General features: G+C 39.3%; 1 protein-coding gene across 2 annotated transcripts in view; it reads left to right on the forward strand.

The window, feature by feature from the left end:
- Positions 1-12,836, forward strand: part of LOC139943757 (protein sidekick-2-like) — a 77,262-nt gene that overhangs the window by 35,848 nt on the left and 28,578 nt on the right. For both annotated transcript variants that reach the window (XM_071940539.1, XM_071940540.1), the window contains exons 6-18: positions 792-973; positions 4,466-4,623; positions 5,199-5,319; positions 6,024-6,140; positions 6,633-6,782; positions 7,359-7,640; positions 8,125-8,259; positions 8,804-8,971; positions 9,464-9,534; positions 10,187-10,421; positions 11,047-11,162; positions 11,819-12,014; positions 12,489-12,587. In XM_071940539.1, the coding sequence (XP_071796640.1) occupies positions 792-973; positions 4,466-4,623; positions 5,199-5,319; positions 6,024-6,140; positions 6,633-6,782; positions 7,359-7,640; positions 8,125-8,259; positions 8,804-8,971; positions 9,464-9,534; positions 10,187-10,421; positions 11,047-11,162; positions 11,819-12,014; positions 12,489-12,587 (2,030 nt within the window). The remainder of the gene's footprint in view (positions 1-791; positions 974-4,465; positions 4,624-5,198; positions 5,320-6,023; positions 6,141-6,632; positions 6,783-7,358; positions 7,641-8,124; positions 8,260-8,803; positions 8,972-9,463; positions 9,535-10,186; positions 10,422-11,046; positions 11,163-11,818; positions 12,015-12,488; positions 12,588-12,836) is intronic.

The following is a 12,836-nucleotide window of genomic DNA, read 5'->3' on the forward strand; positions in this document are numbered from 1 at the left end:
TTTCTACTGGGAAATTACAAAACTGTATGCATCACGCACTAGAAAGGGCAATTAAATGATTACAGCCAGAATCTGAACAGGTACTGTGAGTGTTTTGTGGACAAAGCCACTTGCTGACCTTCAGACAACCATTGTTGGAGTTTATGGAAGTTTAACATGTTATGATAAATCATTTCACAGTTAAGAAAAAAAGTGCAACAAGAGCCAGGATTTTTTTCCTGCTTTCATGATTTTCTCAACATCTCCTTGAGCCTTTAGCTTTTCTAGAAAGAAGTAAATCTGTAGTTTTGTATTTCTAGTGGTGCAAAGAGTCTGCAAACCTGATAATGTAACATCAGGGAGGTTCTGTGTTAACATGGTTTAGACAAAAGGGGGAGCCCTGGCGCAGAAGCTCTCTTCAAGAATTTTATTATTCGTTAAATCTCATCACTCAAGAGCCTTTCATGGCAGTGAAACCAAGGAAAGTAGTTGGGAAGGAAGTGCACTCTGCTCTACCAGCCAGGCTCCTAGTGGATGATGCCCGTGGCTACATTAACTTCTTTAAGGATTGTGAAGGGGGTAACCCTGTTTCAGCCCTAAGTAGGTGGCAGCTCTCTACAATCCCGGCCAAAATGCTTAGGCCACCCATACGCAACGTGACTATAAACATTACCTGTTCCCTTCCCCTTTAACAACTAACATTCTCTCCCCCACCCCCTCTCAATTTTGATGGGATTGCAGATGAGACATTGTCCACAAAGCTAAACACTGTATACTTATTACTAATATAAATATCTTTATTGTATGAGCAGGCCACTCGCTGATCTTGAGATGACCTGGAAGCATAACAGTGTGGTAATAAGCACCGGCGGTAGTGAACTGTTTGAGCTACTCATCAGAAGTCCATCTCAGAGCGACGTGGGGATCTATGAATGTGAAGCCAGTCTTCCTGGGTTCCAGCCCGTTAGCGCCTCAGCTAACCTCACACTATACAGTAAGTGCTTCTGGGTTACCAGACTATTATCACTATGCATTAAGTGCCTCATGGTTACCATACCAGTAGTGCCTCAGCTAATCTTACACTATACAGTAAGTGCTTCTGGGTTACCAGACTATGAATGCCTCAGCCACTTTCTATAGACTGTTTTGAATATGATGTTACCATTCAAACACCTGCCCACAACATGGCATCTTTGTGCGGGTGGATGTATCAAATCAAATCGGGAATGCTGCGTGCTGCGTGCTTCATTGATGTACGCGTTTAGACGTGCATACGGCCTGCCCTACAAAATGGCCGCTTTCATAGCAACAAAGGGGTTATTTGATACGGTCTATAGACTATTTAATAGCATGTACTTGGCTTGTCCCCTTAATTGCATCTGATGAAGTAGTTGTTGCTCTGAAAACTCACGCAGTTGTTTTTCTATGTAATTAGTCTTAACCGGCTAGCACCACCTTCCACCTTACATGTACATGTAGACATCCTCTCATTTCAATCTTGTTTTGAATCATAGAAAGTACCTGGTAGTGTTCTTCTAAGTTCATAGTTGTGTGAGGTTTCACCATGTGTAAATCTGTTTTGAGTCGTGTTGGTTCTGAAAAGAACCTGCGGTTGACAACTCTACTTTCGGATCAGTATACTCTGATCGTCGTCAGGAGGATGCTGCAGCTGATTTCACAAAACGCTAGGATTAATCCTTTCTCAAGTTCGTCCTAACTTGGGATGGTTTCAATGAGTCCTATGTCTTTGGATATTGAACGCAACTCGACCTTATTCCTAAGATTAATCCTAAGTTAGGAAGAGTTTGGTGAAAACCACGACTGGACTCTTTTGCTAGTTGCTTCTTATTAAGTACATAGTTCATGGAAGTATTATAGACAGTTTTTAATCATTAGTGTGAATGTACCTTTAACATTATGATTACTCTTTCTTGACGCTTCCACCCCTCCCCCCTCCCCCTGGCTGTGCTCACATATTTTTTGCTTGTGCATGTAACGCAATCCATCGCCGCATGCACTTCATGCTCTTCAGATCCCGGTAAGTGGCCGTGCTGCCAAACCTTGTGTGACCTGCTGTTCAAATTGGTTTTTCCGCCATTTTTTTTAAAGTTTTAATTTTGTGAGCTTGGTTTTTTTTTTTGTGTGAACGCATCACTGTGTTTTGTTTTGTTTCTTAAGGTTCACCACATTGCAGTGTGATGGTTAAAATTGCACTTGGTTTAAATTGCACTTGATTTATATTGCATGCACGTTGTTAGTTTGGCCTGGAATCTGTTGGTGAAGATGCAAGGACGCATACATGTATTGTAGGAATATATAACATAAATTTTCAGGAAGATTTGTTGAAGGACATCTGGGACAATTTCATTGAACTGCTTATAAGCAGACATTATTGCTTAAACTCTTTTCTGCTGAGCTAACATTTGCAGGATACCAGTCACAAATGGTTCATGTGACATAGTATTTTTGCTGGTAAAATGTATTCTTTTCTTTTGCTTAGCATTTGTTTCTGCTCAAGCAGCTCTATGAAATTGGGTCCTGCTGTGGATGTCAGGCCTGCTTCTGTTCCCTGGCAGAAAAAACAACAACTTAGTATTTATAAAGGATAATCACAGACTGCCATTAAAGGCAGTGGACACTATTGGTAATTGTCAAAGAATAGCCTTCACAGTTGGTGTATCTCAACATATGCATAAAACAACTAACCTGTGAAAATTTGAGCTCAATTGGTCATCGAAGTTGCTAGATAATAATGAAAGAAAAAAACACCATTGTCACACACAGTTCTGTGCGTTTAGATGGTTGATTTTGAGACCTCGGGTTCTAAATCTGAGGTCTTGAAATCAAATTCATGGAACGTTGCTTCTTTCGCGAAAACTATGGCACTTCAGAGGGAGCCATTTCTCACAATGTTGTTATACCATCAACCTCTCCCCATTACTGGTCACCAAGAAAGGTTTTATGCTAATAATTATTTTGAGTAATTACCAATAGTGTCCACTGCCTTTAAAAAACAACATAAGTCTTAAATTTGGTAGGAAAAGTAATGTGGAGTGTTGAATTTTTTCACAAATACCATTTCCCAAATACCATGTGAATTCCCCCCCGGCATGAATTTGTTTGTTGTATGAGTTTGTTGGACAGAGGACTGCAACTGATTAAGATGGTGATCAGGCACACCACCATAATCAAAATCCAATTTGTTTGATGAAAAAAGAAATCAAGTAAATCACTCAAGGGGGCCAGGATAAATAAACAGTGATGAACAAAGTTGGTATCAACTTAGAAATTCTTTCAGAAATTTTCAGTGGTATTTCCGAGCACTAACTGTTTCTAGATCGCAATCAGGGATTCAAGTTTGTTCATGCTGTTTTGTGTTGATACTACTCATGTTGGCTTCTTTCGTGATCCGTTGTTACATTTCTCATAACCACACGCTTCCCCATCAGTTTGAATTTCCTACTGTTGTTTATTGTTTGTTGTTGTGTTTGTTGAATTTGGAGGTTGTATTATGGGTTGACGTTTACTTTCACAACAGCATTTATTGGAAATAAAAATATTTTCTCGGATCAGTGCCATTTATTGACGATTAAGCAGTGATACCTTTCTCCCTGTCTCGATGCCATTTAATACGAGCAATTTACAAACAGTACACCCTGGAGAGGTCCATTTCAAAAAAGGCTCGCCTAAAAGAATTCCTACAATTCAGCGACCCATTGAACCTTTAACATGAATGTGACACACATTTACTAGTCTCACAAGAAAATGTGAGTACTGAATTGAATTTTGCATCAATTCAATATATGAGATGGTCTCGTGTGGAGAATTCTGCAATTGTTCAACTTCTGTAGACGTTGTTTGTTGAAACAGGTTAACCCCAAAAAATCAAAACAAAAAGGGCAAATCAGTACCCTCTGCTAAACTATAGTACTCAAAGTGCCTCTCGCTACTAGGCAAGCTCGCTGGTCTGGTGGTAAGATATCTGCTTTAGAATGGCAAAGGTTAGGTTTGGAATCCACCTGAATAATATGTTTGTGGATTTTTTTCACATGACTCAGGAAAGTACCGAGTGCACAGTTCTTAATCAATCATTTTGCAGTGTAAAGCACAGCTTTTACAATTTGAGTAGTCATGCATATAATAGTAAAAGAAAAAAGTTACTACTATCACTAAATAGCAATGTGTGTCATGATAGTGCAACATAATAATAAAGACTTATAATGCGCAAATATCCACCCTGCTGGGTGTTCAAGGCACAGAAAAAAACAACCCAAAAAACAGACACAACTAAATTAGTCCTTGAAAACCTGAAACATAAAATCAGTTTGATAAGAGATTTGAATTTTGTGGCACAAAGACAAGATCTAAAATTAAGTGGTAGGCTTGTATGCTGACTGGAGCACGTCGGACAGGTTGAAAGTATGAATGTGATGTCTTCACCAGATAGATTTGACTTTCATGCTGGCACTTGTATCTTGATTTACAGTTCCTCCAACATTCGTCACGACATTTGAAGATATCACAATTAGTTCCGTCGGCAGTGATGTCGCAATACCCTGCGCAGCAACAGGAAACTCCCGTCCGACAGTCACATGGTTCCGTAATGCCGTTGATGTTACCGCCCTCGGTGACAGCAGGTTCCAGGTACAGACTTTCAATTCTTGATTTTTAATTTTATATATTTTTTTTGGTTTCAAATCATTTTCTAAACTATTATGATTATTTGTATATTTCTGGTAATGAAACCAAGGATGCCTCATAAAAGAACTTAATAGCTGAAGCTTGTAAGCCTGAGAAAATATGTAAACAGGGTGCTTGCTATGTGAACCAGAAACACCAGGGTTAAAGACAATGGACACTATTGGTAGTTGTCAAAGACCAGTCTTCTCACTTGGTGTATCTCAACATATACATAAAACAACAAACCTGTGAAAATTTGAGCACAATGGGTCATCAAAGTTGCGAGATAATAATGCAAAAAAAAAAAACACCATTGTCACACGAAGTTGTGTGCTTTCAGATGCTTGATTTCGAGACCTCAAATTCTAAATCTGAGGTCTCTAAACCTTAACTCATTTAAATACAGTGCTTTCAGTCCAAAGATTTAGGTCGATGCAAACTATAACAATTATAACAAATTTGCAAAAAAATTGTAGGGAGAAAACCCTAAATCCTATTTGAAAAGGGTTTGGATTTTAAAAATGATATTTCACCACCAGGTATTACAAAGCGGTACCCTGGAGATCCGAAGCACCGAGGCAGTAGACGCTGGCATGTACCAGTGCATGGTAAATAACGAGGCAGGGGAAGACATCAAAGACACGTGGTTGCAGGTCAGAGGTGAGGGTTCATTTCATGACCTTGGGTTAAATTTATAAAGTTACATAAAAGCAGCAGTGGTTAAAGAATTTAGATGCTATTCAATCTCCTGGTTGTGATGTCTTTTTTGTATTTTTTTAATAATAAACCATTATCTACCTATATATCAGAAAGTAGCACCACTGCTAGGGTATGGGGTAATTAAGAAGGGAACACCACTGACATCATGCCAATAATTGCACAAACGATACTTTTGGGCGACAATCTTCCAATGTTGTTTTATTAAAATAAACCTCGCCAGTATTTACCTGCTGAAATTTTTGTATTACAATCTCGCTGTGACTGGCACAATTGCCTCTGTATAACAGGAATGATGCTTTAAGAGGACTGCAACACAAAGAAACACAAAGCAGAAATGAGATCCAGGAATTCAGAATGTACTCTTTATAAGCAGAACCTCTGTATAACAGTGCTCTTTATGATGAGGGTTAACTTTATACAGTGTTTTTAGCTCAACGATTTGGATAGTTTCAATTATAACAATTTGTGAAGAACCGAAATTAAATTAAATTAAAGCGAAAAGTATCCCCTAAAAATTGTAGAATGAAAAAACAATTGAAATAGTTAGAATTACGGTGTTGATTTAGAGTACGGATATGATGATGAATATGATTTTTATGACCGCTTGGTTATTTCTATCTAATCAATCCCATTTTTTTCTGAAGAAATTGCTCCTACGTTTACCAGCCATCCCAACGACACCACCGTGATTGAAGGCCAGCCGGCCACCATTCAGTGCCAGGCCACCGGAGCACCCAAACCAACCATCTCATGGTTAAGAGGTAAGATAATAATAAAGTAGGGACTGAAAACTCTGAAGCACATCAGGAATGATGTACTAATTCTTTAACCGATTTATACAGAAGGTCCTGGGTTTGAATCCTGCCAAAGGTTCCCCTGGGGTTTTGTTCCCCTCGAGTATTGACCGCAATTCTCCTGGGTCTAAGTTCTTGGCACTGCTTACCACACCAGTGGCCAATTTCATAGAGCCGCTTAAGCAGAAAACATTGCTTAACAATTGTCTGCTAAGCAAAATTGAGCAGGATATACCAGTCACAAATTGTACATGTACATAGTGACATGGTAGTTTAGCTGTTAACCTGATTCTGGTAAGCATAATTTTTTAATTGTTTGTGCTTGAGTAGCTCTATGACATTGGGCCTGGATGAGGAAAGGAGCCCCCAGCATCCTCCAGGCCCTACTGTACTGTAAGGTTCAGATGTGAACACCAGTCACATACAATAAATTCAACTGGTCCTTCTCATTATTTACAGATGGCGCCCTGCCAGTACCAGATGACTACATACAGGAGTCTGGTGATCTGGTGTTCACTCAGACACAGGCAAGCGACACGGGGGACTATACTTGTCTAGCAGACAATGGTGTGGGTACCATCAATGCAACTGTGCGACTCACTGTTTACTGTAAGTTAGTTAGATTAGTCTCCTCCACCCAGTCGAAATGTGCGATCCTCATTAATCTTTGGTCTATCCAGCACTCCAATATCCCTGGATAAATACAAAGGCTGCCTTGAGGTAAATTCTCAACTAATCAACCACAAGGGAAACTGACTTATTAAATTTTAAATTATGTTGGGTTGAACAAGAAAAATTTATTAGAGTTGGACTTGAACCTGTAACCTCCATATTAAAATGCTAGCACTCTACCAACTGAGCTCTAATGTTGGTGGATTTCTGAATGTTAAATTTGTTAACTCGTTTAAATTTGGTCGCACTTCAGGATTTGTGTTTGAATTTCATCATTTCTGGTAAGACTCTGCTCTAGAATTGCAAGGGTTGTGGGTTTGAATCCCACACGGGTAATATGCCTTTGATTTTTTTTTTACAGGACTCGGGGAAAGTACTGAGTATACAGTGCTAACACACATCGATGTATGGGTAAAATTAATAGTCATCATTTTTGCAAAAAAGAAAACCCATTCCAAATCTTCACATGGGTGTTAACACAATTTAACGTTAAACTTATTGATCACATTCCAGTGCCGACGTTCATCCAAACTCGTCCAGAGGACACCGAGGTCCAGCTCAGCCTCCTGACCATCATGGACTGCGTGGTGCACCGTGACCCTGCAGTCACCGTCAGCGTTATATGGTACCATAACTCGGTCCCTATTGATCCCGATTCAACTAGTAGAGTCAACCTCCTGCCTTCCGGCTCATTGGAGATCACACAGGCAAGGAGGAGTGATAAGGGGGAGTATGAGTGCGTGGTCACTTCAGTGGCTGGTGACGATGCGGCGAGTGCTACGCTGACGATACTTGGTGAGAATTTTACTGTGTATTTCTCGAAAAAAAAATATCCCAAAATTTATTAATATTTTGTTTGCATTTTCCAATCCATTTTCCAAAAATTCCAATCTATGATGTCACATTTCTCATTTACTGTCTGTACATTGTTGTACGGATAATTTTTAGATAGCTGAATTTTGATGACATTCGATCAAAGCAGAATTAAATTTGACCTTTTGACTGGTGTCAAAGATTTCCTCTTTGAAATGTACAGACCAAATATTTGTTTTGGATGTTTAAATTTCACTCTGAAAGAATATCAAATGAAAAAGTGACTGCAAAGCAAAACTGAATTTAACCATGGAGCAAAACTGAACTTAACCATGGAGCCCATATTTAAGGTATTTTACCATAAACAAATCACATATTTCTAGCTTGGACCTTTTTTCGCTTTTTCAAGTTCCAAAGCTGGCTATTCTAACGTTACTTTTAACCCCCCCCCCCCAATATTTCGCAGAGCTTCCTCAGATGCCAACTAATGTCATGGCAACAATCAGCCCTACTGATTCCCGTACCATCCTGCTGAGCTGGGTGCCTGCATTTGACGGCAACTCTCCGCTTCTACGCTACATCATCGAGCAGAAAGAGGACGGTAAGGAAATTAAGTGTTCCTGACCGAGCTACTGATTGAAATTATTTGAGATTTTTGCATCATGGACAAATATATGGAGGATACCCAGGCCTATATCCTAACAGACTGTAAAGGGGGTATCTGCCACAGGAGTAGGGGTCTTGTGACGATTTGGGTCAATAGCCCAAATCAGTTAAGTGAAGCCCAACCCTGAAGTGGCCATTCAGCCTTGTTTAGGCAATATCTCATAATATCTCATGTAAACAGTTTGATGCTGCATTTTGTAATCTCGACTTTCTTAGATTTGTTATGGAATTTGAATGTAGCCACTGGCATTGGGCCTTAAGGCTTCCGAGTCACAGTTATTTAGTTAACTTTTTTTAATTCCAGTAATGTGCCATTGGTGTATTGTCCTTGCGGCTTTGCTTTATTATTCCGATATTTTGTATCGTTCTTATTGTTATGCCAAATACATAACAGTAATACAAAAAATATTAACAATAATAATAACAAATTTTTAAAACTAAGGCTAATTAAATTCTGAATGGTTTTTATCTTGTTTTAGAGTCATCTTTCCGAGAGATTGATTCCAACATTGATCCCAGTTTGACCACTTCCCCAATAGTGGGCGTGATCCCATCCAGGAGCTATCAGTTCAGAGTGACCGCTGAGAACTGGCTCGGTAGAGGAGAGACCAGCGATGTAACAACGGTGCTTCATATTCCGGAGGAACGTAAGTGTGGAAGAGAGAAAGAGTCTTGATTTGCCCCCAACTGACCAGAATCCTCTGGAATACCCAGGCATGATAAAGAGCTAATAATAATAATAATGATATCAAAGTCTTTTATAGCAGGCGTATCTACCAACAAGGTACTCAAGGCGCTTAGTATATACATTTTTACAGAAAGATAGCTGCCAACTCTCCCTCGAAATCCCTGAAAACCATGTTCCATGTTCTGTTGAACAATTTGGACAACCTCCCTGGATTATGGAAACTTGTTCCCTATTGTATTGAACATAATTCTAGTATTGAATGTGATTCTAAATATTGTTGGACCAAATCTCCCTGATTGCAAGATGCAATATGTTGGTGGCTCTGATGATATTCTTCCTTTAATCATTGTTAATAAGTGTAATGTACAAATTGTTGTCCTGCTGGGAAAAAATCAGACAACTTGTGATTAAATCAGACAAGTTGTGATTGATCGTTTTCTTCTTTTTACAGCGCCAGATGAAGCTCCTGATAATATTGTCACCAGTGCAAGCTCTACAACGACCATCATTGTGGAATGGCAGGTAATGTACTGCAATGAGTCTATCCTGAATACTGTTTGTTTTTACCCTTACACCGGTACTTTCCCGAGTCCTGTGAAACAAAAATCCACAGGCATTATTAGGTGGGATTCGAACCCACAATCTTTACCATACTAGAACAGATGTCTTACAACTGAATTGCTGTGATCAAATGTTATATCTTAGCAGTGGGTACTGCAACAATTTGATAGATGTTAATTTGCATCAGATTAAGCATTATTATTTTGTTTGACCCTTAAACTGATGTGTAGAAAGCACTGTGTGCATGTACTCTGTACTTTCCCAAGTTCTTTGGTATTCTCCAAAATAGTGTCGTTGCCGAGCCGTTAAGAGCACCGAATGCAAGAAGACACTAAGCCACTATTTCGTCCTTCGGATGGGATGTACATGTAAAGCTGAAGCCCCGTGCGTTGTATCAAAGCACATAAAGACCCAGTACACACTTATCGCAACAAAAAGGGTTCGCCCGGTGTGTCTGGCAGTGCGACTGTTTTCAAAAATGAAGGCTGCACTATAAATGAATAAGAAGAAAAAGAATAATCAGAATTTCTTCACATTCGTTTATGAAATTCCTGCAGTATACTCCAAAGATTAAGCATAAAACTTCTATAAAATTTCATTATGAAAATTCCAGGAGCCTCCGGAGGATAGTTGGAACGGCGTTCTCCAGGGTTACATCCTTCGCTTCAGGCTGAGTGGTTACGACACTATACCCTTTATGGTCAGGAACATTACCAGCGTCCGGCAGACCTCGTTCACACTGACCGAACTCTCAACATGGGACCGGTATGAGATCCAAGTGGCTGCGTACAATGGGGCCGGCGTCGGGGTGTTCAGTCCCTCAGTCAGGCAACGCACCAAGGAGGGAGGTATGTTTTAATATTGGATGCTCTGAGCGATCATTTGTTTGTTTGTTTGTTTGTTTGTTTTGATGATTCTTCCTGTCAAGGTAACTCGACAAACTCTTATAAGGGGATATAAACACCAAGCTGGCACAGCCAATCTCTCTCACACAAACATTGGTTTGAAGTCAATGGTTATGAATTGCACAAATCAAGAAATTGTGATTCAGTGATTCAGGATAAAACACCAAGCTGGAAACAGCCAATCTCTCTCATATAAACATTGGTTTAATGTCTATGATTATGGATTGAACAAACAAAGAAATTGTGATTCAGTAACTAGACGACAATAATAATTCTAGCCATTGTGAAATCAGCTAATAGCTTGATAGGATTTGAACCCACAACCTTGTGATTGCAATTTCTGCAGTCTAACCACTGTACCACAGTGATAATTATTTACCAAGAGTGCTCTTTTCCCATTCTGGAAACTTTCGTTTTTAACTTTTTTTTCTTGAAGGGGTTTAAACCAGTTGCTAGCGACCAGTCTACAAGAGTTAAATAGAGTCAGTGCTCTTAAAAACCAACTTATTAATAAGTTTACGATAAAACTTGTGCTAATAATACCCATCAAATGCTGTTTAATTGTCAGTGCCAACTGAAGCCCCCCGAAATGCACGAATAAATGTGATAAGCTCAACGGCCATTCTTTTCCGCTGGGAAGCCCCGGACCCTCAGAGTATTAATGGCATCAACCAAGGTTATAAGGTAAGCATAAAGAAATCTGTCCTGAATTGGGGCTGGGTTACAAGAGGAAGGTTCTTGTGTTGAAAACCAGTCACATTTGGTATTGGTGCACGTTTGACATGGTATTTTGGCTGGTAACTATTTAATGGCAAGTTCAATAGACCCTTCCCATGAAATATGTAAATTGCACATAGCGCGTGCGCACTAACATTTTGGTTGGCAAAACGAGGGAACATTGCGCTGTTTTGTAAATAGCTAATGGCTGCGTGACGAAGATGTGATTGCGCGTCTGCCTAGTGCACAACTCTATGGCGTTTACCAACCAATAGGATCTGTACGCATGCGTGAATGTAATTAGCATATTTTATGGGAAGGGTCCATTGTTTTATGCTTGGCTTAATTTAGTGCTTTAGCAACTCTATGAAGTTGGGCCTGTTATTTAAAGCCAATCAGACTCAATGTAAAGCGTATTGAGGTGGTTTTTGTGAAATTCTCTATATAAGGACTAATTATTATTATTAAATTATTATCATTTTAGGCTCAAATGTTTAAAACAGTCCAGCTAAAACTCAACTTCACAAATCCCCTGGGGTAACGTTTGATTGATCTTTATGATTGGATGTAGCGTTTTACAGAACAAAAGTTAACATTCTGTGCTCGATTCTTTCTGTCATAAGCTGCAAGCCTGGGAAGCAGGACAAGAGGATTCCAAGACTGAGGTGAGATTTGCTCCCGATCCAACCAACATCATCCAAGAAGGTACCATTACCGGTCTGAAGAAGTACACTGAATACATGACCAGTGTCTTGTGCTACACTGGACCAGGAGACGGTCCAGCTAGTCCGACGGTCACTCTTTGGACTCAACAAGACAGTGAGTTTTCTCATTTGATTTTTCTTTTACTCTGTTTTTCTTAGGGGATCTTTGAGAAAGTACATTTATCAACAGTGTTTGGAAAAAAATAGTTTTGACCGTAGCAGTTACTGCATTAAATGCACGGCAGCCGATTTCACGAAACGCCAGGAGTTAGGACGAGTAACCCATCCTAACTTAGGATGGGTTCAATGCCTTCTAATGTCTTCAGATACGGAACTGATCTTGTCCTAAGATTAATCCTAAGTTAGGAAGAGTTTGGTGAAATAGACAGCTGGACACCTGTGAAAGTCTGTGAAAATTTGGACTCAACTGGTCATCCAAGTGGCAAGAGAATAAGGAAAAGAAACAACACCCTTGTTGCACAAATTAATCAACAATAATAATATAATCAACAATAGGAAAAAAGACTATGATTAGAAAGCTAAAAACATGAACAAGACAAAATAACACATCTATGTTTCCTTTTTTCAGCTCCTGGTCCGGTTGGTAGTCTCGAATTGAAGGATGTTTTAGACACGTCTCTCAAGGTGAAATGGAAAGAGCCTACTGAAATCAATGGCATCCTTACAGGTAAAGATACAACAAACTGAAACTACTTGAAAAAAGGCTACAGCCATCTTAAGCATGCATTTTGTATAATTTCAAGTATAAACCACAAGGGAAACCGACTGGGTAAAATTTAAATTATTTTGGGGCTGAACAAAAAAACTCGACAAGAGCGTGATTTGGACCAAAAACCTCTGGTATAACATTTTGTATAATATGAGAATGTCTGGACTAATAAACTTAAAATTATCAGCTAAAAAATGTTTTAAAATA

The sequence above is a fragment of the Asterias amurensis genome, chromosome 11 (genome assembly GCF_032118995.1).
Source record: "Asterias amurensis chromosome 11, ASM3211899v1".
NCBI classification, from domain to species: Eukaryota; Metazoa; Echinodermata; class Asteroidea; order Forcipulatida; family Asteriidae; genus Asterias; species Asterias amurensis.